The 27,486-nt window shown below is 35.6% G+C and overlaps 1 protein-coding gene across 1 annotated transcript in view; it reads right to left on the bottom strand.

Moving 5' to 3' along the window:
* Window positions 1-21,686, bottom strand: part of DYNC2H1 (dynein cytoplasmic 2 heavy chain 1) — a 386,039-nt gene extending 364,353 nt beyond the window's left edge. Inside the window, exons 1-13 of the mRNA XM_033204903.1 lie at window positions 21,348-21,686; window positions 17,413-17,583; window positions 16,883-17,018; window positions 15,836-15,954; window positions 14,411-14,555; window positions 13,423-13,655; window positions 10,381-10,515; window positions 10,160-10,273; window positions 9,928-10,039; window positions 9,470-9,594; window positions 7,946-8,121; window positions 5,441-5,636; window positions 2,038-2,133 (exon numbers count right to left, since the gene is read on the bottom strand). Of these exons, the coding sequence (XP_033060794.1) occupies window positions 2,038-2,133; window positions 5,441-5,636; window positions 7,946-8,121; window positions 9,470-9,594; window positions 9,928-10,039; window positions 10,160-10,273; window positions 10,381-10,515; window positions 13,423-13,655; window positions 14,411-14,555; window positions 15,836-15,954; window positions 16,883-17,018; window positions 17,413-17,583; window positions 21,348-21,542 (1,953 nt within the window). The 5' untranslated portion in view covers window positions 21,543-21,686. The remainder of the gene's footprint in view (window positions 1-2,037; window positions 2,134-5,440; window positions 5,637-7,945; window positions 8,122-9,469; window positions 9,595-9,927; window positions 10,040-10,159; window positions 10,274-10,380; window positions 10,516-13,422; window positions 13,656-14,410; window positions 14,556-15,835; window positions 15,955-16,882; window positions 17,019-17,412; window positions 17,584-21,347) is intronic.
* Window positions 21,687-27,486: the final 5,800 nt, after the last annotated feature.

Below are 27,486 nucleotides of genomic sequence, written 5' to 3'. Positions count from 1 at the left end.
AGAAGAAAAAGTTGTAAGGGCTTACAACTAAAATGATCTATACATTAGGGGAAAAAAGGTAAAAAATAATAAAGTGTGATTCCATTTCCAAAACTATGCATACTTTTTAAAAATATGAATACATTTTCAAAAATAGACATAGAAAAATATTTAAAAGGATATATACCAGACTTTTTTAAATGGTCATTTCTTGATGGTATGATTATACAACATTTTTTTATTTTTGTTTACCTATGTTTTTAAATTTTGCATTATAAATTCATGTTAATCTCTGCCAACAAGAAAAAAAATGCTTTTAATAACATCTATAATATGAATAATATAAATTCTAGAATTATTAAGCTTGAGAACTAGTGTGCAGAAAAGAGTTAACATAGCAGGTCTGACTACCATCCTTCAAAAGACCTGCTTAAAAGAATCCCCTTAGCTGGCATTTAGGAACCTAGATTTCAGAAGAGTTCCTACCACTCTAACTGATAAGAGTGGCTCACTGTACCTGAATAATATGGTTTATGCTGAATATTTGCTTTCCTTCTGGGAGTTTGGAATTTCAGTGCACATTAGACAGAAAGTGTCTACGTGACCACCCCTGATAAAAACCTAGGTTTTGAGTCTCTAATGATCTTCTCCAGTAACACAAGATTTCACATGTGTTACAATTTGTTGCTGCAAAAAATAAGTACACCCTGTGTGACTCCACTGGGACAGGACTCTTAGAAGTCTGTACCTGTTTTCTTGGGACTTCACCCCATCATGCACCTTTCTCTTTGCTAATTTTGCTTTGTATGCATTCACCATAATAAATACTGCTATGAGTATGACCATACACTGAGTCCTGTGGATCCTCCAAGCAAATAAAAGAACCTGGGCTGGTCCTGTGGACCCTGACACAACTAGTTATCCACTTTCAAACAGAAAAAAAAAAAATGGCATATACCTCTTCTGCCTATTTTTGTCAAACATTTCATGTCTATGAAGACTAAAAATACAGACTTCAAAAAGTTAGTAGTCACATAGTAATATTCAGTTTAAACACTATTACAGGATTTCCTAATTTCTTTTCTCTTTTTTCTTTTTAGTTTTTTTTTTTTTTTTTAGACGGAGTCACTCTGTCTCCCAGGCTGGAGTGCAGTGGTGCGATCTCGACCCACTACAACCTCCACCTCCTGGGTTCAAGCAATTCTCCTGCCTCAGCCTCCCGAATAGCTGGGATTACAGGTACCCACCACCATGCCTGGCTAATTTTTTTATCTTTTTAGTTGAGACGGGTTTCACTATGTTGGCCAGGCTGGTCTCAAACCCCTGACCTCAGGTGATCCACCCACCTCAGCCTCCCGAATAGCTGGGATTACAGGCACCCACCACCACGCCTGGCTAATTTTTTTATATTTTTAGTTGAGATGGGTTTCACCATGTTGGCCAAACTGGGCTCAAACCCCTGACCTCAGGTGATCCACCCACCTCAGCCTCCCGAATAGCTGCGTTACAGGCACCCACCACCATGCCTGGCTAATTTTTTTGTATTTTTAGTTGAGATGGGGTTTCACCATGTTGTTTTCACTCAAACCCCTAATGTCAGGTGATCCACCCACCTTGGCCTCCCGAAGTGCTGGGATGACAGGCGTGAGTCACTGCACCCAGACTCCTAATTTCTTATATATAGACATTTAAATAACCACAAATAAAAAGCAAGTAAGTCTTACATTACAAAATTGGGAGATGGTAGAAAAGGTCTAAGGAACCTTGTGTATAAGGACCTCAAACTTCAGAGAATAAATGAATATAACATCATGCAAATCATATTCTATCTATATCAATGCAATTGATCAAAATCAGTACCAAAATACATTAAATATTCTAACCACTTCAATGTATAGTTGGAAAAAAAGTTTTACTTGTTAAGAGTGAAGGAAGTCCCTGGAAGCAAAACAAAATCTAGATCATTTGCTATGTTAAACTGAAGGGAACACCAGAAAATTAAGAATTAAACACTTCACATGTAAAATCTAATTATAATAAAATTAAAAGTTCATTTACCTTAATTATCTGTTCAAATGCTAAGGCAGATTGTAACATCATCGGCCTCTGACTTCGAATCATTTGTTGATCAATAGAATTATAAAAATGTGCCACCTACAAAGTAAAAGTCCAGTTCATAATAATTAATAACTTCATTTTAAATTTTTCTTGATTTTTAATTGTTTGAATGAAAATATTAACTTTTCTCAATCCTAAAATTTAAACAGAAAATAGGTTTTTCATCTACAATAGGGCATTTGTTCATATATTAATATACACAATCAACAAGTAAGTGTTGAGTTCCTACAATTTGCCAATCATGTCCTGAGGTCTGATTAAACATAGATTGTAAAACGTTGTCCCTGGAATCAAGAAGTTCATAATCTCATAGGAAAGAAGGAACTCAGTGAGGCATGTTAAGTGCTAAAAAACTAAATTCTTAATTCCTGCACTTCTCCAAATCCACTCCTTCTTTTTTCAGTATATGCCACAATAATTTATTCATGTCTCAGACCAAAAATTCTTTGAGATGTCCTTAATGCTTCTCTCATATTCCAAATCAGCAAAAGCCTATTGTCTATATTCTCAAAATATATCTTGAATCCAACCACTCTCCCCAACTCCCATCAATTGCATCCCGATCCACACACTCTCATCTCTCGGCAAGACCAGCACAACAGACTTCCTAACTGGTCTCTCTGCTTCCAATCATGGCCTCTTATAGTCTATTTAAAGCAGCCAGAGTGGTCTTTTTTAAACATATATCACATCTCTTGCCTACACAAAACCTAATGACTTCCCAATACACTTGAGAATAAAACCTCACCAAAACTATCACCTCAAAACTTTCCAATTGTCTCCCAATATACTAAAGAATGAGCCAAACTGGCCTCTTTACTATTATTCTCACCTAACAAGTGAGGCTTCCTTCTAGAATTCTACATCTGCCATTCCCTCTCCCTGGAATAGTCTTCCTCTAGACATTTGCATGGTTCTTTTGCCTACTTTATGTTATGTCTCTTCTCAAACATTACCTCTCCATCAAGGCATACCTAACCTGACCAGTCAGTATAAAATAGCAGTCTTTGTCACAATATCATTATTCTGTTTTATTCTTCTTCAAGGCATTTATCACTATCACTGCCTAACATTGCATTATATATTTAGGTGTTTGTTACCTGTCTCTCCTACTGGAATGATAGCTCTAAGAAAAGAGCCGAGCAAACAGCAAGTGCTCAATAAACACTTGTTGAATTAATCAATAAATAGAGATCCTACAAAGAACAGTGGTGGACAAAGAAGGACACTGTCAACTGCGTTGGTGGAAAAAGGAGAGGTTCAGGGAGTAAGATCAAGTGGACACCCTGGGCATTTAAGTCTAAGGCATTCAAGGAAACTGTTAATTTTTATGTCCCCAGCACCTCACAAAATTCTTGGCACAAAGTAGATGCTTAAAAAATACTTCTTAACTAATTTTATAGAGATCCTCTTCTTTCCACTAATACATATAAAAATATACTTTATTTGGTGGGGAAAACTCACTGTACTTATTCTGTACCACAAAATAGGCCCAGAAAAAGTACAATCAGGAAAACCAGAAGCAATAGAATAGTATATATTCTATTACAATCGGGCCATACTGCTATCTCTCCAACATTCTACTTTGTACACCCTATTCCAGCTAAATATCTGCTCAGAAATAAAGGAATATATAAATAGATTTTCCCAGGTGTTCTTCCAGGGTAAGTACAAATACCTATGACCATTCATTTTTTGAGCTCCTATTGTGTAAGACTAAATACTTACCATATTAAAGTAAGTAAGCCTCTCTGCTTTTAAGGAGTTGCTCTGACTGAAATGATCACCCAATCCTCTGTGTACTTGAGAAAAATGTATGTACACTCTTCCAGACTCACATCAATCATTCCTCTGAAAAGACTTACTTGCTACTACTTCTATCCCTACCTAGGAAAAGAATTGAAACTCCCTGCCTCTATGCTTTCACAAGATTTCCTGAACATCTGTAATATAGTACTTATAATACATTAAATATTGATCTACTTGTCCATCACTATATTGAAATGAAACAAATATGGGCTCTAGAGTCAGAGAAACTTGATATCAAATCCCAGCTTCATAACTTACTCTCTATGTGGCACTGGGAAAACTTTGTTAAACATCTGATCCCCAATTAAATCAGTGGTACAATGGGGAATTAACTAAAAATAACATAATTAAAGCATCTACCACAAGGCCTGATATTTAATGAGCACTCGATGTTTAGTTTGCCCTCTCCCACTAGACCAGTGATTCTCAACCAAAGCAGAGTTTACCTCAGGGGAACATTTGGCAATGTTAAGAGATATTTTTGATTGGCAGCACTAAGCAGATGCTATTGGATATACTGGGTGCAGGACAAGAATGCCAATAAAAAGCATACAAAGCAAAGCACAGCCCCCTAAAAAAGGAATTGATCCAAACTATCGAAAGTAAAGAGGCTAAGAAATTCCGTGCCTGACTATGACAGTAATGTATTCATTTCTGTATCCTCACTACACTATGCATGACAGGGTAGATACTTAATGAATCTTTGTTGAATAAAAGAATAAATGAAAGACCAAATGTACAAGATACTGTTCCTGCCGTCTAAAATACAATAATCAAGTCAAAGAAAAGATGAAAAAAAATCAGATACAATATGAGAAGTATTATAATAGTGATTTTCACACTGCCCAAAGAATAAAATTCAACTAAAGAAAGACACAACAGAGAAAGTGACTTGTGAATTGGAAATTAAACAATCACACTGAGTTTTCCAATCAGAGAACAGATTTAAATGCATGGAGATATGTTCAGATAAAAGCAAAGTTTTATATTACTGAAGCATAGGGTACAGTATGACAGGGAAGTGCATAGGTAGTAAAGGCCAAAACCAGTCAGTTTAGTTGGGTCATGATTAAGAAGGACCTTGTATGCCATATTATGGAGATACACCGTGAGCCAATAATAGTTGATTTTTAGGCAAGTGACATGATGGCAATGTCACTGAGAAAATGACTAGAAACAGAAACCATTCATCAACCTGATAATTCTTTATGACTCTGCCCCTAGAAGGCAGGCAGAGGACTCCTTAATTAGAAGGTCCTTTAAAACCTATGCAAGTAACATGAAACAAAAGAAGCAAGAATAACATACTATTTTCCAAATGCTTTTTAGAGTGAAAAGCAATAAACAATAACAATTTAATAAATTCCTTATAGGTTACAAAGCAAGTTTTATAACAGACTCATTTGGTAAACCATAATTTCACAGCTGGCAGTGCTATTCTATTAGCCTTGAAAAAAAAAAAAGGCTTTAGCATATTCTAGTCTAATGTAATGAACTCCAAATAGGTAGGTATTCAAAAAATGTAATTTCATACTTGTTTAAGAATAATTGCTTGCTTGCAGAATTTCTGCGCAATGTTTGCAACTTGCTGTATTTTGGCAGGAATAACAAAGCCAAGTGCAGAGAGCTGACGAACTTCTCTCAGAAGAATCACCAAACGATCTGAATAATGCACTTTTAGTGATCCATCATTAGAATCCAATTCCATAATTCGACTACTAGCCTCAATACTACAAAACAAAATAAATAACCTGTTAAGTTTCATGTTCTTACTGTTTTGACTAATAAACACAATAGTTTTTACAACTTTTCTGTACATCTAATATTAGCTCAAAGTTAAAAAAAAAATTTTTTATTATAGCTTTTAAGTTGTGGGTTTTTTCTATATATTATTTCACAAGTCAGATTTTGGAAACAAACTGCAATATCCAAAATATATCATCACATTAATATTTCAACCAAGCAGTTTTAAAGTAAGAAAAATCGATTTATTAACTTTTCAGCGAAAACTCAAAATTGACATCATACCCACGATAAAGAAAAAATTTTGATTCCTTTTCTAAAGATACCTTCAATTGTTTTAAAAAATTAGCATAACTTGCATCTTTAGAACTTTTATTAAAAGATAAATAATATCAAAATGGTAGGAGTAGAGATATTGAAACGTTTCATTCTTCTACCTTTTGTTTCACTACCTAATAATTGCCCTTTTTGTGTGTTTCTTGTAAAGGCTATAATAGCAAATGTTACTATGGGGAGCTCAAATCAGAATAGATTGCAAAAATGCTGAACTAAGTCCAGCAACAGGTATTATGCTTTCATCACCTTCCTTTAGGATTAGGTTTATATAATGCCTCTTTCTTTTTTTTTTTTTTTTTTTTTGGAGACAGGGTCTTGCTCCAACACCCAGTCTGGAATGCAGTAAAGCAATCATGGCTCACTACAGCCTTGACCTCCCTGAGCTCAAGGATTCCTCCCATCTCAGTCTCCTAAGTAACTGGGACAACAGGCAAGTCACCTTGTTCAGCTAATTTTTTTTTGTCTTTTGTAGAGACAGGATTTCACCATGTTGCTCAGGCTGGTCTCAAACTCCTGGGTTTAAGTGATCCTCCCACCTCGGCCTCCCAAAGTACTGGGATTACAGGCATGAGCCATCATACCCAGCCTCATTATTTCAAAACACCCTCACAATTAAGAAAAATTGCAGATATTAGAAGGTAACCTACTCAAAAACAAAGAACAAAAGTATTCAGCTTATTTAATAGCATATAAAACAAAATATAATAAAAAGTAGAATACTTTAAAATGGCTTAAAATGATGATTTAGCCCAAATTTTCCTATATATACATAAAGCATGCCAGTAAACTATTATGGTGACTCTTTTGCCTTTATTCAGGATTGATCTTCAAAGTTAGTTTGTATATAACAGCATTTCCCAAAATATGTCCAAAAACAGATTGATGATTCTATGGGACAAAAAATAGGTCTAAAAAAGAAAAAACAAAGATGGGGTGGGGGTTCAAAACCAAATGAGAAACGCTGTGTGGAAGGAACAAAGTTAAACAAACTTATTAACAGCAGATCTCAGACCATTGGTATGCTACCATGTTAGTGGACCTCTGCTGAAGCTCTAATGATGAAGTATGCAAATTTTCCAAAATTAGCTGACTAAAGCACTGTGGTTTTTGTTTGTTTGTTTTTTGTTTTTCTTGTTTGGAGTATCTCTCATGTTTTAGGCTCAAACTAGAAGGAGAAAGAACTAAATGGCATAAAATTATAATCATTATGCCCTAACACCCTTCAGTTTCCTCTGTTTTTTCTCCGGAGCCAGAATTCTAGATTTTAAAAGAATTATTCAATTTAAGAGGTACTATTTTTGGCCTAATTATCCTTTGTAGCAGTATAGGGAAAATGAAAACTTCATTTATGGACAAAGTTACTTTTAAAAAGACATGACGAGTTTCTAAAAATAACCACAATAACATGCTGGAGACAGTGGACCTGAGGTACAAAGAAACTGACTTTTTAAAACTATCCATTTTAAATTCCCATTAGAATTAATAAGGTTAACTCATTAATACATTCAATATAACTCAATAAATATTTACCAAAGCCTTATTATATGGGGCACCATGAAGAAATACTCCCTGTCTCAAGGAGTTTAAAAATAATACAATTTTACAAAACTGCAACATTGTTTAAAGTGTATGTGTGTGTGTATAATATTAATGTAAAAAGGTAGAAAAACATATATAAATACCAATAACAAAAAACCATGAGGGAAGGGCTAATTCTAAAATGGGAATCCCTAATTCTGGGGAACAGACAAGAGAAACAAGAGGGAGGCAGTTAACTAAATCATCAAAGTTTCCAGCCATAATGAATTAAAAGTTGATGATCAAAAACCAAAAAAAAAAAAAAAAAAATCGAAGAGGAGTAGCAAGTTTGGAAAAAGGAAAAAGATAATTAATTCCATCTGGGTATTTGAATTAATAACATATGGTTTTGGATTTTACAGTTTAATGTATCTATACTTACCACAAACCAGATCTGGAATCAGATAAACCTGACTGAATATCCCTGGACCAATCATCAAACTGTTCTTGTTCATATAGTTTAAGCTGGTCTAAGAGATCTTCGGCATTTCGATGGAAACATTGAAATCCTGACAAGTCAGATAAAAGAGCCTCTGCAATCTTGATAGTATCATCGACCTTAAAAAGTCAGATTACAAAGATGTGTGCATTATTTAAATTCCAAAAAATTAGCATAAAGTAAGGAGTCCCTTTCTCTGATTTGTGATTCAGAAATTATTTCCCTTTTCATCTACAAATAGTGAAACAGAAGATTTACCAAAGAATATAAAAATATCAACCCCTACTTTGCTTCTGAATTACACAGCCGCAGAATAGCAAACACAAGAGGATAACCCATGCAAGGCATAACTCCAAGAATAAAATGGAGGGTCAAGGGAAAGTCAGCCCTCAAAATATCTATGCCCCAGTGATTTTTCAGAGGAAACTCTGGGAACTTCAGCATCACTCCTAAACATGTTCAGTAATAATTTCAGCCCTTAGCAACATGCTCCGATTAACAGCTCAAATGGTAATTAGGCCAATGGGAATGTCAATTAAGAGACATAAATGCCTTTCCTCCACAACTTTACGGAGAACATTACAGCACCCTGGAAAACTGACTGACAGAATCATTAGGCAGAATATATCAGAAAATAAAACATCAAAAATACAAACCTGAATAAGCAGAAATGTCGAATATGCTGTCTTTTGTAATATTCCATGAGGTCTTGCTCTTACTCACAGACTATAATCAATTAACATTTATTGTACAAGTCTAATGCAAGACACTGGACCACATACTAGTTAGTAAGTCCATAAGAGTCTTAGGTCAATTTCAATAGTATTAAAATAATAATTGTTTAAATCTATAAATTGTTGTCTATAAATCTATAAATTGTTTAAATCTATAAATCTACCTTAGACCATACATTTTACCTTTCCTTTAACTTCCTTTCAACCTAAAGTGATTTACTTACATAAACATACTTGCTGGTAAGACTTTGCAACTACCAAAATTTTACAATAACTTTGTTTTTGAGATAGCATCTCTTTCTGTCATCCACCATGGAGTGCTGTGGCACAATTATGGCTCACTGCAGCCTCAATATCCCAGGCTAAGGTGATCCTCCCACCTCAGTCTCCTGAGTAGCTGGGACTACAGACGTACACCACCACATCCAGCTCATTTTTGTAAATAATGATTTTTCTTTTTTTTACTCAGTGTAAAGGATGTTTTCCTCCTGAATACAGGTATTTATTTGGAACAACTGGAATAAATGATGTACTACCTCTACAGAAAGAAGGAATAGAACCATTAAAACTTCTCTGCATACTTGTTCAGTGTTCGGCATTTTGTATGAAAATTAGATGGCTGTGCCAAGGAAAACAGAGAATATATTTACTACAACTCTAAAGTACCTTCTACATGCCTTAATTTAGCAGATTTTATAATTAGTACTCTTCATCTTTTTATTAAAATAAATACCTTCAATTCCAACTGGCGAACCCAAACTATATTGTTGACAACTTCTGAAAGATTTTTGCCAGAAAGTGGTCCAGATGCATCACCAGGAATTCCTCGGCACCGATTCTCAAAGTCTGATCGAAAATCTATGAAATTTAAATCAAATAAATGATTACAAAGAATTAGCGAAGATTTCCTAAATAACTTCCATGTACCAAGCACTATGTCAAATGCTATAGATAGAAAAATAATGAGTTGGTCCTTACCCCCAAGGATTGTACCATGTATCAAATGAAACAGAGAAGATAATAACTTGTTAATGCAAAAAAACTGTCATTTATAACAGAATAAGTAAATTAATCTTCCACATGAAAATGTCAGAAAAATGTATCTTTAATCCTAAATGGTATGCAACAAAGAAAAAAGTAATATACAAAACTGTTCTCTTAAGCAAACACTATAACCTTATAAACTTTTACCTTTAATTGAGTCCACAAGTCTTGCCAGTAAAGTTTCTCTTTCTAACATCAATTCTTTGCTTATAGTTGGACGCTTTACCAACTCTTTATATTTCAAGAATGCTTGAAGAAGCTAATATAAAATAAAATAAGTATACGTTCATCCTAACAGATCAACTCAGTAAATATATATATATATATCTCCTAAATAGCTTAAGAGAAATATTAAAAGTGAAATATCTCAATGTTTTACCTGCTGTGGACTGTCTTGAATTTCTGAAATACAACTTTTCAATTTTCCTGCTATTTTTTGTTCCGCAGGTGCAATAATCTTTTCATATTGAGACACTGCAGCTTTCCACAAGGGCTAAACACATTAACAACACTGTTAAACTTTAGTATTTTTTAAATCTGTCTTTAAAAAGAACAACATATTCAGGAAACTATATAGACGTAAACAAATATATATACAACCTCAGTATATGGATTATATTGCACAGGATTCAGGCCAGTAAAAGGTTCAAATACTCGAGTGAGGCATATGATTTTCTCTTCACTGGCAGGTAAAAAATAAAGAAGCTTCTCATGAATTGTTCTAACAGCCAAGACCTAAAACGAAGTATTATAAAAACAGAATTTATTTAAATCAAACCATTTGCATAAATAGATCTAAAATCTAGATATATTGGGCAAGAATTTCTTTAAATTAGGTTCACTAAGAAAAAAATAAAATAAAACTGAAACTCTAATCCAGAGAACTGACACGTGACAACAACAAAGTGATGCTCAAAAACATAACTGTTTCATCACACTAACATTAATAAGTGTGCTCAAATCTCATGAATATATATAAGACCTAAATATTTTAAACTATCTTTAAAGTTTAACACAGTTTTAAAAACTGTTTAAACTATATTTACAGCTCATTTAAGTAAATTTTTAGAGCCTACCCTTAATATAGTAATAACTTCTGAGTTTCATTATTCTGCATTAAATTGCACTTCTAATAATGAAATGACATGTTAACAGCCCTATTTTTTCTTATTTACAAACAGCTAGGAAACACATACTGTATTTTGAGCTAAAAATTTCCCAACAATCAAAAGGTAATCAAAAAGGTTAAGTGAAAACAATTCCTTCTATTTGAGTTGTAAATCTTAGTATAAACTCATGATTTATTTTTCCCTTGCTAAAAATTTACCTATTAGCAGTTTTGTCTACTGAGAATGCCTAACAGCATTGATAACTAAGTAACAGCACTTCCCCTACAGATTGTTGTTAAATATCCCCAAAAAAGAATCAGGCTCCTTGAAAAAAATTACTAATTCCAGGTATGAGATATAAAATGTACAACATGGGCTGGACTGGAACACTTTTGGGGGCTTGAAAGCTATCAAAGAAATACTGAAGTTGGTCAGGTGCGGTGGCTCACGCCTATAATCACAGCACTTTGAGAGGCCGAGGTGGGCGGATGACCTGAGGTCAGGAGTTCAAGACCGGTCTGGCCAACATGGCGAAACTCCATCTCTACTAAAAATACAAAAATCAGCCAGGTGTGCTGGCATGCACCTGTAGTCCTAGCTACTCCGGAGGCTGAGGCAGGAGAACTGCTTGATCCTGGGAGGCAGAGGTTGCAGTGAGCCAAGATCACCTCACTGCACTCTAACCTGGGCAACATAGCAAGACTCCATCTCAAAAAAAATAGAAAGAAAGAAACACTGAAGTCATGTCAAAATGGCATAAGAGGCAACTTGAAGGGGCACTCTCTGCCCAAAAACTGAACAATTTGAGTATAATAATAATAATAATAACTAGAATGGACTGAAACACATAAAATAAAAAAATTAATGGGTTCATAATGACACTATCAAAAAACATTTCATTGGTTACCGATGGAACTTACTATGACGCTAATCTACTTAATGTTCATTGTTCTAAAAAGTGATCAAAAGAAATAAGCAATTATCTATACTGCTGTTTCTATGCAAACTATATTTCAAAGTAACTAAAAAGTTGAAGAAAAAATTCTTCTTATAGAAAAGTCATGACTAATAAAAGCAGAAAGAACACCAGAATTAGAAAATTACCATTTTGTAACTCTTCATGATTAATGACTGCTAAAAGCATTTTTTAAAAGTTGGAAAGCATTATAATGAATTCATCAGACTGATCATCCCTGAACCCTCACAGATCAAACTTCACATCACTAAAAATGGGAAAACCTGATACCACATACGTCCTGATATAGCGAGGTAAGAAATGCTATATGGCATAAAAAGGGGGAAACTTTTAAATTAAAAATGTCTCAGGAGACCTATCAACCAAATACAATTGGTGCACCTTGTTTGCAACCTCATTCAAGTAAACCAACTATTTACAAATTTCTGAGAAAATCAGGATAAATACATGCTGGCTAGATATAAAAACATATTAAGAAATTATTGTCATTCTGTTGGCTGTGATAATGGCATTGTGGTTATGTTTTAAGGGTGGAAGTATATAATATCTCTGCTTTAAAAATATTCCAGTAAAAAAAAAAGATTAGGGGAAAGGCAGGGAAAAACAAAGATGAGACAAGAACTGAATAATGTCAATGACTATTAAAATTGAATGGTGGATACATGGACAGTCATTATACTGTTTTACTTTTTAATACGTTTGAAATATTTCATCTTTAAAAAGTTGTTTGTTTGTTTTTAAAAAGTCTCCAATAAAGAACTATAGTTCTTCTAAGCAAGGCAGGAATGGTCAGTTTTGCAATCTCTAAGTAATCTCATTTTGCCTGTCCTTGTAAGCTAAATATATGTTCTTTACTGAAACTCATAACTTGTGTAAATTAAGCAATTGTTTCAAATATTTCCACTGAATACCACTTAAAAAGTTGTCCCAGGCCGGGCGCGGTGGCTCAAGCCTGTAATCCCAGCACTTTGGGAGGCCGAGACGGGCGGATCACGAGGTCAGGAGATCGAGACCATCCTGGCTAACATGGTGAAACCCCGTCTCTACTAAAAAATACAAAAAAACTAGCCGGGCGACGTGGCGGGCGCCTGTAGTCCCAGCTGCTCGGAGGCTGAGGCAGGAGAATGGCGTAAACCCGGGAGGCGGAGCTTGCAGTGAGCTGAGACCCGGCCACTGCACTCCAGCCTGGGCGGCAGAGCGAGACTCCGTCTCAAAAAAAAAAAAAAAAAAAAAAAAAAAAAAAAAGTTGTCCCACTTAAAAACAATTGCAATAGCCAAAAGATGCCCTGAAAGCTTCCATACATGGTCAAGTGGGCTGATTATCTTTTTACAATAAAGAACAAAATATAAGCTCACAACTATCAAGTTGACCAGTCTCACACCAAATAAAAAGAAAGGATGTGGAAATTGGTCCCAACAAGAACTTTAATTCCTGTTCTCTCACAAAACTAATTTCCAGCAGATGTATAGGGCTTATTGATTATAAAATACATTTACAAACAAGTGTAAGACATACTTTACATTTAAAGACAAAGATCTAGATAATCAAATTGATACCTCTTCAAGGCGTTTGCCAAGTTTGTCAAGTGTTTCTGGAAAATATTTTTCATTTTTCCATGGATGAGGAATATAGCGCTGCCACACCTGACCTGTTAGATGATTACAGACTATCACCCACTGTTCACAAATTGAAATACCAGCTTTCAGACTTTCTTTCACAAGATAATAAGGATCTTCCCATAGGTTCAAAGTTCCCAACTTTTTCTGAACAAACCTTCCAAATGAACCACCTAATAAAACATAAAGCAAAGAGTTTAATGGAAATAAATGTATTTTTATAGAATAATTATAAAATACATGCTTATGACAATATTTTAAAAATATACAAATTAACAAACTAAGGATCTATGAAATATCACATGCACACCCTTAGACTACCACTCTCAGTCACAAATATTTTTAAAATCACACACACATATTGCTTTGCATTTTTGCATCTTCCAATTTTCAATATACCATTACACCTTTTAAGTATAGAAATATATATACAATTTCCTCAAAGCTGTAGAGCCTACTGTATGGATACTGCATTATGTAAACAATCCTTAATTGCTATTTACTTCTGCTTACCACAAACAATGCTGCAATTAATATATTTGTACATATAACTTTATGTACTTATCTGATATTTCCTTATGAAAATAATGGCAAGGGTATTTTCGAGGTCAAAATATTTAATATTAACAAATAAGCCTATATACTTTATTTTTCAGTTTATTTCAAAATAGCCTAAATATATGCATAGATACTAAAAATCTATGTAAATTTTGTTATATTAATGATTCAAAGAATTTGACACATATGATTTATACAACCCAACTATATACAAATATCCATTTAAATAATTCTACATGATTTGCTTTAAGACTTACTCTCAATTACAGTATTACATAAAGGAGCATTGTAAGTAAGGACTTAAATGACAAAAAGAAAACAAAATAAGACAGGTTTTCGAAATTCCAAAAGTTCATTTTTTTACTAGTACCTATGATGTCTAAGAGATGCAACATTCGTGACTCAGGATAATGATCATGTTCTGTTTGTCTCCACACATCATCTACAACATCCTGAGTAGTCTCCACCAAGTCGACAACTTCTAATAAGGATAGACTGTCCAAGTTATAAAACTCCTAGAACAAAAATGCACTAATTTTTAAACATAATTATATTTGTACCTCGGGTAATATAATCAAAATGTTCCCAGGCCTTTTCAACTGCTACAAGTCTAACATTTGCCATATTATTTTCTCCTCCTTTTTCTAACGGCTGATAACTACTTCCATATGCAAATACCCTATAATTTCCCCTCAAACATAAATGTCATGAAAAGACAAAATATAAAAATTGTAAAAAGTCTACTCATTCATTTACACAATTGGCCTAATTTTCTTTACATTTTTATTTTTTAAAAGTTACCCAATAAAGGTGATCTCAACTCTACATATGCACTACCCACTGTAGTTCACATGTCTTTATCCATTCATTATTAATTCACAATATTATGTTTAATCACACAACCACAGTCAAGATTTATCATGCTATTTTCATCACTGTTACCCAAAAAAGCTTAAAACCATTTAAAATACTCTATTAAAATATTATTGAAATAATAGTGGAAAGGAGTAGAAAATTAATATATATTTGTTTTGAAAAGAATAGACTTTTTATGTTCATACTTAAAATGGTTACTCAATTTCAATGTAGACACATAAAGGAATAATCAATTAAATAAGCATAAAACTAAGATTTGTTATATTTCAGATTACTTCAAAATGCTAATTTGAACAAAGTGAACACCCATTCAAAAGAACATATTACCTGTACATGGATAAACCTGTTATATTTGTTTTTCACTATGTACCTGCAGAAAAGTAATTTTGGGGTTTTATTGCTTTTTGGGTTTTTTTTTGAGATGGAGTCTCACGCTGTCACCCAGGTTGGAGTGCAATGGCACAATCTCCACTCACTGCAACCTCTACCTCCCAGGTTCAGGCGATTATCCTGCCTCAGCCTCCCAAGTAGCTGGGATTACAGGCGCTCACCACTACTCCCGGCTAATTTTTGTATTTTTAGTAGAGACGGGATTTCACTGTGTTGGCCAGGCTGGTCTTGAACTCCTGACCTCAAGTGATCTGCCCACCTCAGCTTCCCAAAGTGCTGGGATTACAGGTGGGAGCCACCATGCCCAGGCGTAATTTCGTTATTGAGAAAAAGATTTTATGGAGATTAGAATTAACTAAGTTTTGGATTTCTCAATTCATTTTACATATACAACTTAAACTTTTCTACATATAATCTATTTTGTTCACAATCATCAAGTAGATTTCAAAACAGAGGAGAGACTGTAAAAATTGAATCCTAAAGTACTTTTATAAGAAGCCCAATATATAACTATGTATGAATCACATACTCTTGCAATTGTTTCAAATAATTCTTTAAAATAATTGGCTCTTTCTTTACTAATCTGTTTATTTCCACGGTGAGCTTGTTCTATCCAAAACTGGAATTCATCACTTGGTGTAAGGATACCTGTAAAAGTCAAGAGGAGAAAAAAAATGGTATAGAATATCAGAGAAAAAAAATGAATACAAAACAGCACAGCAGCAAAATATTTGAGTCATCTAACACATATGCTCCTAGCTGAGGTCAAACAGGTGACACTTCCTTATTGTTTCCTATTTTATACTATAAACAAGTGTCCTTCCTGCAGTCTACTTAGTGCCACATTTTTCAGATCTGTGTGCTTTTTGTTAGTGATTCAGTTTAAAATGGCCCCCCAAAAAAGTGCTAAATTGCTGTCTAGCATTCCAAATCACATGAAGGTTGTAATGTGCCTCACAGAAAAAATACATGTTAGTTAAGCTTCATTCAGGCATGAGTTACAGTGCTGTTAGCCATGAAGTCAATGTTAATGAATCAACAATATATATGAATTAAAGTGTCTTTAAACAGAAAATAAAAAAAAATAAGGTTATGTATTGATCAGTTGATGAGATGTTGTGACCAGGGGCTCAAAGGAATCTAACCCTGTACTGCTCCTAGGAACAAAGGTTCAATATTCACTAACTCAGTGTTTACAGTGACTTTATAGAACATAACTACTGCCTTGGCACTTTAGGAGGTCTAGTAGTGAGGATCCCTTGAGGCCAGCAGTTTGACACCAGCCTGGGCAACAGACCAAGACCCCATCTCTACAAGAACTAAAATAAATTAGCCAGTGGATAGTGGTATGCACGTGTAATTCTAGCTACTCTGGAGGCTCAAGCTAGATTGCACATTACTAACAATTATATTTTCCTCTTCTCCACATCCACATAAATCTACTCATTTTTTTAAACCAAAGCTTAGAGAAATTCCTGAAGTATTTGAAGAAATCTATAAAGAAATATGTTCATTTACTAATGTACTAATGAGACGATCATTTTGTACTTTCTTTTATTAAGCTATGGTGATATACCTCGTGTGTCATCTTCCTTAAATTTCAATTTTGTTAAGTTAGTGTCTGATCTTCGTAGAACTATACCCAACCCAGCTTCTAGTTCACTCAAAAGATTCTGAAGTTTGGGATCAAAATTTCTGCTCCATTCCTGATCCTAAATAAAAACAGACAAGAGCAACCAAGATTGATCAAAATTTTGCTAGTCAAATTGGCTTCCCAAAACACTGTACAAAAACTCATTTTTCTTAAAGCCTGCCACTACCTTCACTTCATATGAAGAATAAAAAGTCCTCTCAATAGTTAAAACTATAAAAAGCATCTAATGTAGAAATGTTAAGAGTTGATGTGGATTGCATTTTATACTTTTCTCCAATTTCTCTATTTTTTACCACAACTTACATTAAAATTTAAGTTTAAAAAAAGTTAAGAAATTTTAATTAAAATTGAAACACTAATAACATTAACAGTAAAAATAGATATTTATGTTTACATGAAAACATTTCTCCAAATACCTCAGTTAAAAAAAAAATGACAGCTACTTTTCTCACCTTTAACAACATTGGTGCGAATACTTGCCGTACTGCTTGGTAAAGGGAACTAATAGGTGACTCTAACATAGATGAAACAAGAATGTTATCATGTAGATTCTCATCGGTAATTACTTCAGGTCGCAGCTTGAAAAACACCAGCACTTTATCTTTGGTGTCACCAAACTCAATCTAAAGTGACAAATGATTTTTAATGTTATTGTCATAAAATTTAATAGTTGAAAAAAGGTATACAAAGTTGTATCACTATAATTATACTTCTTGGAAAAAAATAGTTACTTTAAAAATAAATATATTAAAACCAATTTACCTCTTCTCTCCTTAAGAATACTTCAATTTAAAAATTTCTTCCCACTTACATTAGATCATAAAGTCACTTTGATAAGTTATTTATAAACATAAAACAATATATACATTATTGACTGCTAACTATTCCATTCCAGTCAGATTCCATTCCAGCCAGATTCCATTCCAGCCAGATTCCATTCCAGCCAGAATCAGTAATAGTACAGATGAAAGCTGTATGCTCCAGATGCACAATGAATAGTGTATTTCTCTAGTAACCCAGAAAGTCTATAACTAAATGTTAATTACCCCCTTACCTAGAAAAAGCATTTTAAAAGGTGCTTTTAAAAGTATACAGGCACTCAAAACTACAAAAATGAATTTAAGTTGTCTATCTCCTAAAATTAACTTTATCTTAACTGAAAATTTTTCCTTAAAGAGTTCAGAGCATAAAACTTTTTTGTTAAATTGTCACATAGCTAGATTATTTTAAATCAGAACCAGATGAACTCAATTGGAATTCATTACAGCAACCTTGTTTAAAATAGGTCAGTTCACAGTAATTAGTTCATTAGCTGAGAAGTATACTAGTCAAAGGAAGTTTTTGCATTTTATACACATTTTCAGTTATTCTCATTTATTTTTTCAGGAAAAGAAGTCTACGAATTAAAAAGCTTTCAAACAAGGTCACTGCTGTGTATGAAGAACAGCTATGGGTCTCACGCCACTTTTTTCTATCCAAAAAATTACATTTTTGGCTGCTGGAAAGGAGCTGAAACTTTCTGTTACTGCTCAAACGTTTATAATATTTCACGACACACGAAAAGTATATGAAAATCCACATCAGTGTCCATAAAGTTTTGTTAGAACATAGCCATTCCCATTCAACTACATGTATTATTACAAAGTTGATTATATGTCTGCTTTCACACTCAAAGGCCAAGTTGTAGCTGCAATGGAGCCCTTGTTGCCTGCAATATTATCTGGCCCATTACAGAAAAAGTTTGCGAACCTCTGTCCTAAAGCATAAACCAGATCACAGCTCTCTCTTTCTTAAGATTACCAATAACTGCCTATTTCAATTTAAATGGTGTACAAGGTCCTAAATGATCAGCCTATGCCTTATTCTCCCTTCTCATCTACCACAACGTTCTTTCATACCATAAACTTCAGCCACCACTCTGGGTTTTTTCTTCTTGCCCCTCGAAACTAAGTTAAAACCCAGCTCAGGGCCTTGGTACTTACAGTTTCTTTAGCTTAGAACACCCTTCCCCCAGATTATGTCTGCCTGCAACTCATCATTCAAATCTCACTTCAAAGATAACTAATCCAGAGACATATTATCTCCCACCCTATATATATCTGTAGTTCCCCACCCCACTCCATCACTACTATAACATTATTTTTATCTTAACGGCACTTATCAATACCCAAAATGATGTTACATATATCTGTAGCATGCGTTTAGCCTACCTTTGTCCATTCCAATGTTACTCCTTTAAGATATGGACTCTGTGCTCATGGTTTTGTCCCCAGTACTAGTAGGTAGTCAATAAATATTTGCTGACTTATTAACTTATTGAACCATGCTAACTATCAGACATCTAAAGTACAACTGAAGACATAACAAAATATTTTCAAAAATGACTAAAAATCTGTAGTGATGTGTACAACTAAAAATAACAGATACATCGTTGGGCTTTACTAGTAATAGCTTTAACTTAAAAAAAAAAAAAGTTCTAACTTCAACTTTCAAATACCCAAGCTAAGATACACTTTCACAAATCCAAACCCCTTTCCATCTTTTCTACTGCATTCTATCTGAACCTTCAGTGGCATTTACAACAGTGTGTCCTGATTTTATCATTTACTGAGTATATGTCATCCTAAGCCACTAGAGTGAGTCTAGGAAAGGCAGAAAGCAGGGGGCTCTACCCTGAATTACACTACCTATTGGAGCAAAAGAAAAGTTAACGTTTAGGTTGTAACTTTTGTCCCTTACTTTCCTCAGCCATAAAATAAGAATAAGAATAGTTCGTATCTTACAGTGTTGTTATGGATATTAAATGAACGAATACATATAAAGTACTTAGAACAGTGCTTGACAGAGTCTAAAGTGAAAATAAATGTTAGCTATGATTATCCATCCTTTTTATATCTTTGTAAACCCATCAAGCCTGGCAAAGTGCCTTCCATATATTGAGTTCAAAGTAAATGTGTATTAAATACAATCGAATTAAACCTAAGAATAAAGATAGTGAATGGGGTGAATGATTCAATCATCCTATTAAAATGCCCTGAAGCCAGGCGCGGTGGCACACGCCTGTAATCCCAGCACTTTGGGAGGCCAAGGTGAGTGGATCACCTGAGGTCAGGAGTTCAAAACCAGCCTGACCTACATGGTGAAACCCAGTTTCTACCAAATACAAAAAATTAGCCAGGTGTGGTGGTACATGCCCTATAATCCCAGCTACTTGGATGGCTGAGGCAGGAGAATCGCTTGAACCTGGGAGGCAGAGGTTGCAGTGAGCGGAGATTGCACCATTGCACTCCGGTCTGGGCATTAAGAGCGAAACTCCATCTTAAAAAAAAAAAAAAAAAAGGCACTGAATGCTTTTGCTCAGTGTCGAAAACTCTGCTAGACCTAGGGATAAAGGTGAACGCAAGAGGAAGAGATTGAAAATATGTATTTGTTTTATTAACTTAAATCTATTTACTGAGTCCCCTTTACTGTGTCAGGCAATTTTCTTCTGTGTTTTTCTTTTAGGTTTATATATATAAGCTCTGATTGCAAACGCAACCCATTTTTTAAGCAATCCTGCCAGTGGAGGGTGCAGTGTAATTAATAAATCAGTATATCACATGTTGTACACCAATAAAGAATTCAAACTTTATTTTGAAATATATCATTTCGCAAAAATTTAAATTCCTAACTAATCTTTCCCTTGGGCAATGTTAAAATCAGAGGCTGATCCAAAAAAGATAGACTAGAATTTGCCTCAAAAAAACCTCAAAAGGGGGAGAGAGAAAAAATAAAAATAACTAAGTAAATGTTTTCTTTTTAGTTATAACGTATCTGTAGTCTTTCTTAAAAAGTAGAATATAGGCCGGGCGCGGTGGCTCATGCTTGTAATCCCAGCACTTTGGGAGGCCGAGGAGGGCGGATCACTTGAGGTCAGGAGATGGAGACCAGCCTGGCCAACGTGGTAAAACCCCCGTCTCCACTGAAAACACAAAAATTAGCCAGGCGTGGTGGTGCGCGCCTGCTACTTGGGAGGCTGAGGCACGAGAATCGCTTGAACCCAGGAGGCGGAGGATGCAGTGAGCAGAGATCGCGCCACTACACTCCAGCCTAAGCGACAGAGTAAGACTCCGTATAAAAATTTAAAATAAAATACAATCTAATTGCTTCTATTCAGATGTGTGGAAGGGAAATCTGCTTTGGTCAGGTAGGATGCAAAGCTTGGAAACTATATGCTTAAGCACGAGGCCAAAGCAGCTAAGCCAATAATGCAGGAGAAGTGGAGACAGCCTTGTGTTCCTGAAAAGGATCCGGTTGGTGAAGCTAGAGTGTGACCCGACATCCCTCTGGCTGGGCCTGGGAACTTGAAGAGTGGTCAGGGGTCAGGCAGGAGTGCAAGGAACCGTACCGTGTTGGAAAAGGAGATTCCGGCGTCGGATCGCTGCACTCTGAGGAGCATCTGGTTACCGTCATCCAAGAAGTTGTTGATTTCAAGACAGTTGCACAACAGTGGCTGATCCCAGAGTTCAGACATCAGCCCGAAGTAATTCTGGGTAGTAGTGAAGATGAAGAGCTTCCGAACGTCCGCAGTCCCGTTCGCCATGATTGGAAGGGGTGGAGGGAAGTTGGGGGTAGGGGGAAGGAAGAAGAAACCAGTCCAGAGGGAAGTGAAGGGAAGAGAGGAGCTTGGCTCAAACCCCTAGTCCGACCGCGAGACCGCAGAGCTTCGCTGTTGCCAGGGGTAGTCGCTATGGCGACGGAGCGCTACGGCTGCGTCGCTGGCGGCGCGCGGTGGGCGTTGCCTTCCCGGGGCAGGCGCACGCAAAGCTCACGGAGGCGATCGACCGCCTCGGAGCTCCTCAGCGGCTCCCTGCGGTCATCGATTTTAAGGGGTTCGTACAAGTTTGTGTTGGCTCTCAAACATGCCTTTTATTCTTCTTACTGATTTCTTATCACGCATAGTCAGAAGAAAGACATCTAGCCTTCAAGTACAGCAGGGTGATCTACATTTAGGAGAGCTGGGTTCCAGTACTCCCTCTCCACGTGCACCTGGTAGCAAACCACTCTGTCAGCGTCAAGGTACACATCTGTAAGAGGGGTAAATACTTTCTCACAACCAGGAGTGTAGTGCGGATTGTAAGAGATCACTATTTAAAAATCGCTTTTTAGAGAGGCTTGTAAAGAATATGAATTCAATACAATGTTAATTTACTTTCTCAATCGCCCTCTGTTCCTTTCTGTGCTGCTGCCATTTCCCAACATTGTTTTTTCTCCTATTATTAATTTCAGAAAAATTTAACCAGGGATTTTTCCATTGCAATCATTACCCGAATACAACTATATTTGTAAAATAGCTAAAATGTACAATGATACTTTTTAGCTTATTTTATAACAACTGCAACCAAATTCTGTGAAAATACGGATATGAAAACAGTCTTTGTCATTTTCTACCCCATGGTATAAATATAAACTATTAAATTGCAGGTCATTCATCTGAACAATCGTCAAACACTCTCAATTCAGCAATTCTCTTCTAAAAATATTTACTACATACTATTAGGTTGGTTCAAACGTAATTGCGGTTTTTTGGCAAGAACTGTAATTACTTTTGCACCAGTCTAACACAATTTGCCAAGTACCGAACTAGGCCCTGGGGACACAGTTCCTGCCCTCAGGAAGTGTTTGCTGTAGTCATTCATCACCTCAGCACTGGTTTGGCCTAAGATCCTAGGGTACATAAACATATACAGATTTTTTTGTTTGCACTTAATAACCTCCCCTTAAAACTATATTGTTTGAAAATTAGAAGGAGAGTCCTTTCATCTGCTGAGCAACTTAAGATTTTGGAGTGGGAACTTAAAAAAGGTGAACTGCTCTAAATTATAAAAGGAAATGAATATAAATTCTCATGAAATATCCAAACGGTGGGAGATGGGAGTCTGGCCACTGGATGGGAAAACATCCAAACAGTGATATGGAATGCTGACCACTGGGTGGGGAAAAAAATCCTAACAGGAACCCAAGATGACTGTGTAGCTAATAAAAAGATTTTGAAAGCCAAAGTGACCACTATGGTTACAGAGTTTCTTGCTCTGCAATGGGCATTATCACTCTTACCAAAGTCTTCAGGAAAGTCTCCATTACCCACAAGCGCTCGGTCTGGTGAGTTGTTTCGGTAGAAATGTATGAAATGGCTGAATCAAGCTTCCATAACAATATGGTGAATAAAAAGGCAATACATGTAGGAAGATGAGTCTAGAAAGTAGATGAGATCATGAGTATGTCATCCTCCCAAGAATTTTTAGAACTCTTGACGAAACTTCGGGCTTCCACAAACTATGAAATTCAAGTTTAACACCGATCTCAAACACGGAAGCTCCTGTTGACATGTAAACCCCATGAAAAAGAGGTTTTGTGTTTCCTTTTCACTACTATATACAAAAAATGAAGAATAGAGTGGGAAGAAAAGACAGATACGGACTTTATTTATTGTATCAAGCATACAACAAAGAAGAAAGAACCTCACAGATTAAATAACTTACACAAAAACACAGAGATGGTAAGTGGTATAACCAAGATTCATACCAAAATCCAATTCTGAGCCAATCTCTATATACCACATCACAGTGATAGCCAGATATCCACCAAAATCTATTTTTCCCTTCCATAGCTACCATCCAGGTGTGTCCATGTGACTAATTCTCACCAATAAAATGTGAGAAGTAATGTGTGTGTCTTCAGGGCAAAGTTTTAAAGAAGTGAGAGTACCTTTACCTTTTGCCAGCTGGATACACATAACAACAAAGCAACAGGGATGGCAAAACTTTCAAAGAGTGGGACCCTAGGACCCTGAATCACAGTGTGGAATAATGTCTGCAGTTGTTAAATAAGCAAGAAATAACCTTTGTTGTGTTTGAGGCATTATACATTAAACTGTGTGAGGCTATTTTTATGGCAATTTAGGCTACTCTAACCAAAAGAGTAATTGATATCCATATTGTAGTAATGATTTTTTTTTTTTTAATGTGGGGCATTGGTTTAGTTGGCTGGTAGGTGGCATAAAAACAGGAAGGGAAGGCCCAAAACTTTCTGAGCCAAGGTTTCCTAATTTTGTCCTATATGCCATTTCCCAAGCTTTTTGGTGACCTTTTTATACTTTATACTTTAAAAAATTTCTACTTAAAATATTACTGACAGGCACAGTGGCTCACGCCTGTAATCCCAGCACTTTGGGAAGCTGAGGCAGGCAGATCACGAGGTCTGGAGTTCGAGACCAGCATGGCCAACATGGTGAAACCCCGTCTCTACTAAAAATACAAAAATTAGCTGGGCACAGTGGTACATGCCTGTAATTCCAGCTACTCGGGAGGCTGAGGCAGAAGAATAGCTTGAACCTGGGAAGCAGGGGTTGCAGTGAGCCTAGATCGCGCCACTGCACTCCAACCTGGAGTTGGACTCTTTCTCAAAAAAAAGAAAAGAAAAAGTTACTGAAGACTCCAAAAGGATTTTGTTTCTGTAGGTTATTTCTATCAACATTTACTGTAATCAAAATTAAAACTGAGAAATTTTTGAAATATGTATTTACTTATCTATTTTAAAATAATCATAAGACTATTCTTGTTAAAATAAATAACATTTTTATGAAAATAATTATATTTCTAAAAGGTGAAAAAAATCAACGAGAAGAATGGCATTGTTTTACATTTTTGTTAAGTCCCTTTCCTGCCTGCCTTAGCAGAAGACAACTGGATCCTCTATATACTTCTGCATTCCATCGCTTGCAATACATTGTTTGGATTGAAGTATATAAAGAATATCCAACCTCACACAGATAGGTAGTTTAAAAATTGAGAAGCTAAAAAATGAAAAATATTTTAAGAGATACTTGTGAATATTCTTTTACAGTAAACTAACACTCCACAAGTAGTAGTTTCTTAAAGAATAGTTAAAATTTAGAATTTGGGACCAGATCAATGAATATTTCATACTCAGTTACATTAAAATCCATTGGTTTTCTAGCAATTTGAATGTATCTTTTACTCTCACATAATTTCATAACATCATACATTGGTCATTTAGAAAATATTGGTTCACTAAGCTATGAAGATCTTCCAAATATTGATACATTTCCTTATACAATATTTTTTAAAACCACATTTATTAATACATCACTGATCTCATAAGAAAAAGTCTTTTTAGAGACAGGGTCTTTCTCTGTCACCCAAGCTGGAGTGCAGTGGCTTCATCATACCTCGCTGTAGTCTCAAACTCCTGTACTCAAGTGATCCTCCCACCTCAGCCTCCTAAACTGCTGGGATTACAGGAATGAGCCACCTCGCCTGGCCAAGAAAAAGTCTTCATGTATGGAAAGGTTGTCAAACTTACAGTAGAGAATTTAAGTTATCCAAGAATCTAATTTTTGCAGGAATGCTTGAATTTTATCATTGGTCAGTTAGGTCAAATAAGGTCAGTTGTTTCCCTGGAAGTGATAAGCTCATTTCATTCATTTTTAAGAAAAATTTCTGCCAAATATCAAAGTCTGAATAACATTAGTTGTTATTCTTTCAAGTAAAATTGGTCTTCCATGAAAAAAGAACAGCTAGTTTAGATCATAACTCAAACAATCACAAAATTATTTTCCTTGAAACAACCATTATTAATACTTCAATGCAACAGAGTGTTTTACGGTATATTATTTCATTGTTCAAAATATTGAAATGACTAGTACTGAAGTTTTAAGATTTAATAAAAGGAATACATGTTACTCCTTTATCCAGGAGATTCTTAAATGAAACTGAAATCTTTTCCAGTGAATGCATGCATGTGGAGAATAGATGATTACTAAAGCAGTTTGGTACCCCACCCTTGATTTGTGTCAACTTGCCAGCTGTTTTAGCCACTGCATTGTGTTTCATTGTTGTGTAACAAACTACTACAAATTTAGTGGCTTAAAATAACACCCATGTATTAGCTGAAAGTCTGATAAGTCAGGAGGCTGGCTGCTATATGCTAAGGGTCTCGTAGGCATAAATCAAGATGTCAGCCAGGCTGCATTCTCATTTGGAGCTTAGAGTACTCTTATAGTTGATGCAGAATGCATTTTCTTGCAGTTGTAAGACTAAGGTCCTCATGTCTTTGCTGGATGTCAGCTGGGGCCACTCAGCAATTAGATATTGCCCACACTCTTATCCTCCATCTTTAAAGCCAACAGTAGAGAACTTCCTAACACATCTAAGCTCCCTTGTGCTTCAAATCTCTTTTGTAACAGGAAGAAGCCAGTTCCTTTTAAGGGTTCACTTGATTAGATCAGGCCTAATGAATAATCTCCTTTTTCATTAGCTCAAAGTCAACTGATAAGTAAACTAGGCATGGGAGTGATATACCATCATATTCACAGATTTCCTCCACATTCAAGGTTAGGGGGCTCTTCAAAGTGTGCACACCAGAGAGCAGGGGCCTTGGGGCCTTCCTACAATTCTGACTACCATAGCTGCCGTTGCTACTGCACCATCAATGAAAATGTCAAGCATAGCGGCAGAGATACATAATGTTTCACTACTATTGTGAAAAAAGTTCTGACCTCACAAGGTCCCCTGAAAACATTTCAAGTTCCTCCAGAAATCTAGCCTTCTAGATGATTTCTAAGGTATCGGCATCTATTCCATGAAAGTGAATTCCATTTTACCCATTATGTTTGATAAACATTGGCAAATATGTTAAATATATAGTGTTGGTTATAAAATATTGGCCTACTTATTAAATAGATACCTTGTAATTTAGTAAATTTAAGGGAAAAAATACTAGTGAAGTTGGTAGATTAAATGATACCCAGATAGCTGGTAAAACATTGTTTCTGTTGTATTTGTGAGGGTGTTTCAGGAACAGATTAGCATTTGAATCAATAGACTGAGTAAGAAGATAGCCCTCACCAATGTGGACAGGCATCATCCAATCCCTTACGGACTCAAATAGAACAAAAAGGCAAGGAAGGGTGAACTTGCTGTCTTCTCATGGTGGGCCATCCATTTTCTGCTCTAGAAAATCAGAACTCCTAGCTTTGGGGCCTTTTGACCAGAATTTATATCAGCGGCACACCATGTTCCAAGGTCCTGAGACTCAGGCTGAATTACACCACCAACTTTCCTGGTTTTCCAACTTGCAGACAGCATAACATGGGACTTCTTGGCCTCCATAATTGCGTGAGGAAATTCCCATAATAAATATCCTCTTAAATATCTATTTATACCCTGTTGATTCTGTTTCCCTGGAGAACCCTGAGTAATGCAGATCATTTAATGTTCCTTCAAATTCATATGTTGAAACTTAATCCCTAGTGTGGTATTATTAAGAGACAGGGCTTTGGAAGGTGATTAGGTCTTGAGGATGGAGCCCTCATGAATCAGATTAGTTCCCCTATAAAGGAGGCCCAATAGAGCTTGTTCACCCCTTCCATTATATGAGGACATATAGAAGGCACCACCTAGGAGGAACAGGCTCCCACCAGATACCAAATCTGCTGTTGCTTTCATCTTGGATTTCCCAGCCTC

This window comes from Trachypithecus francoisi, unplaced genomic scaffold (genome assembly GCF_009764315.1).
Source record: "Trachypithecus francoisi isolate TF-2019V2 unplaced genomic scaffold, Tfra_2.0 Lachesis_group8, whole genome shotgun sequence".
Lineage (NCBI taxonomy): Eukaryota > Metazoa > Chordata > Mammalia > Primates > Cercopithecidae > Trachypithecus > Trachypithecus francoisi.
Note: the sequence above shows the minus strand (reverse complement) of the source record. Positions and strands in the feature narration are given on the sequence as shown.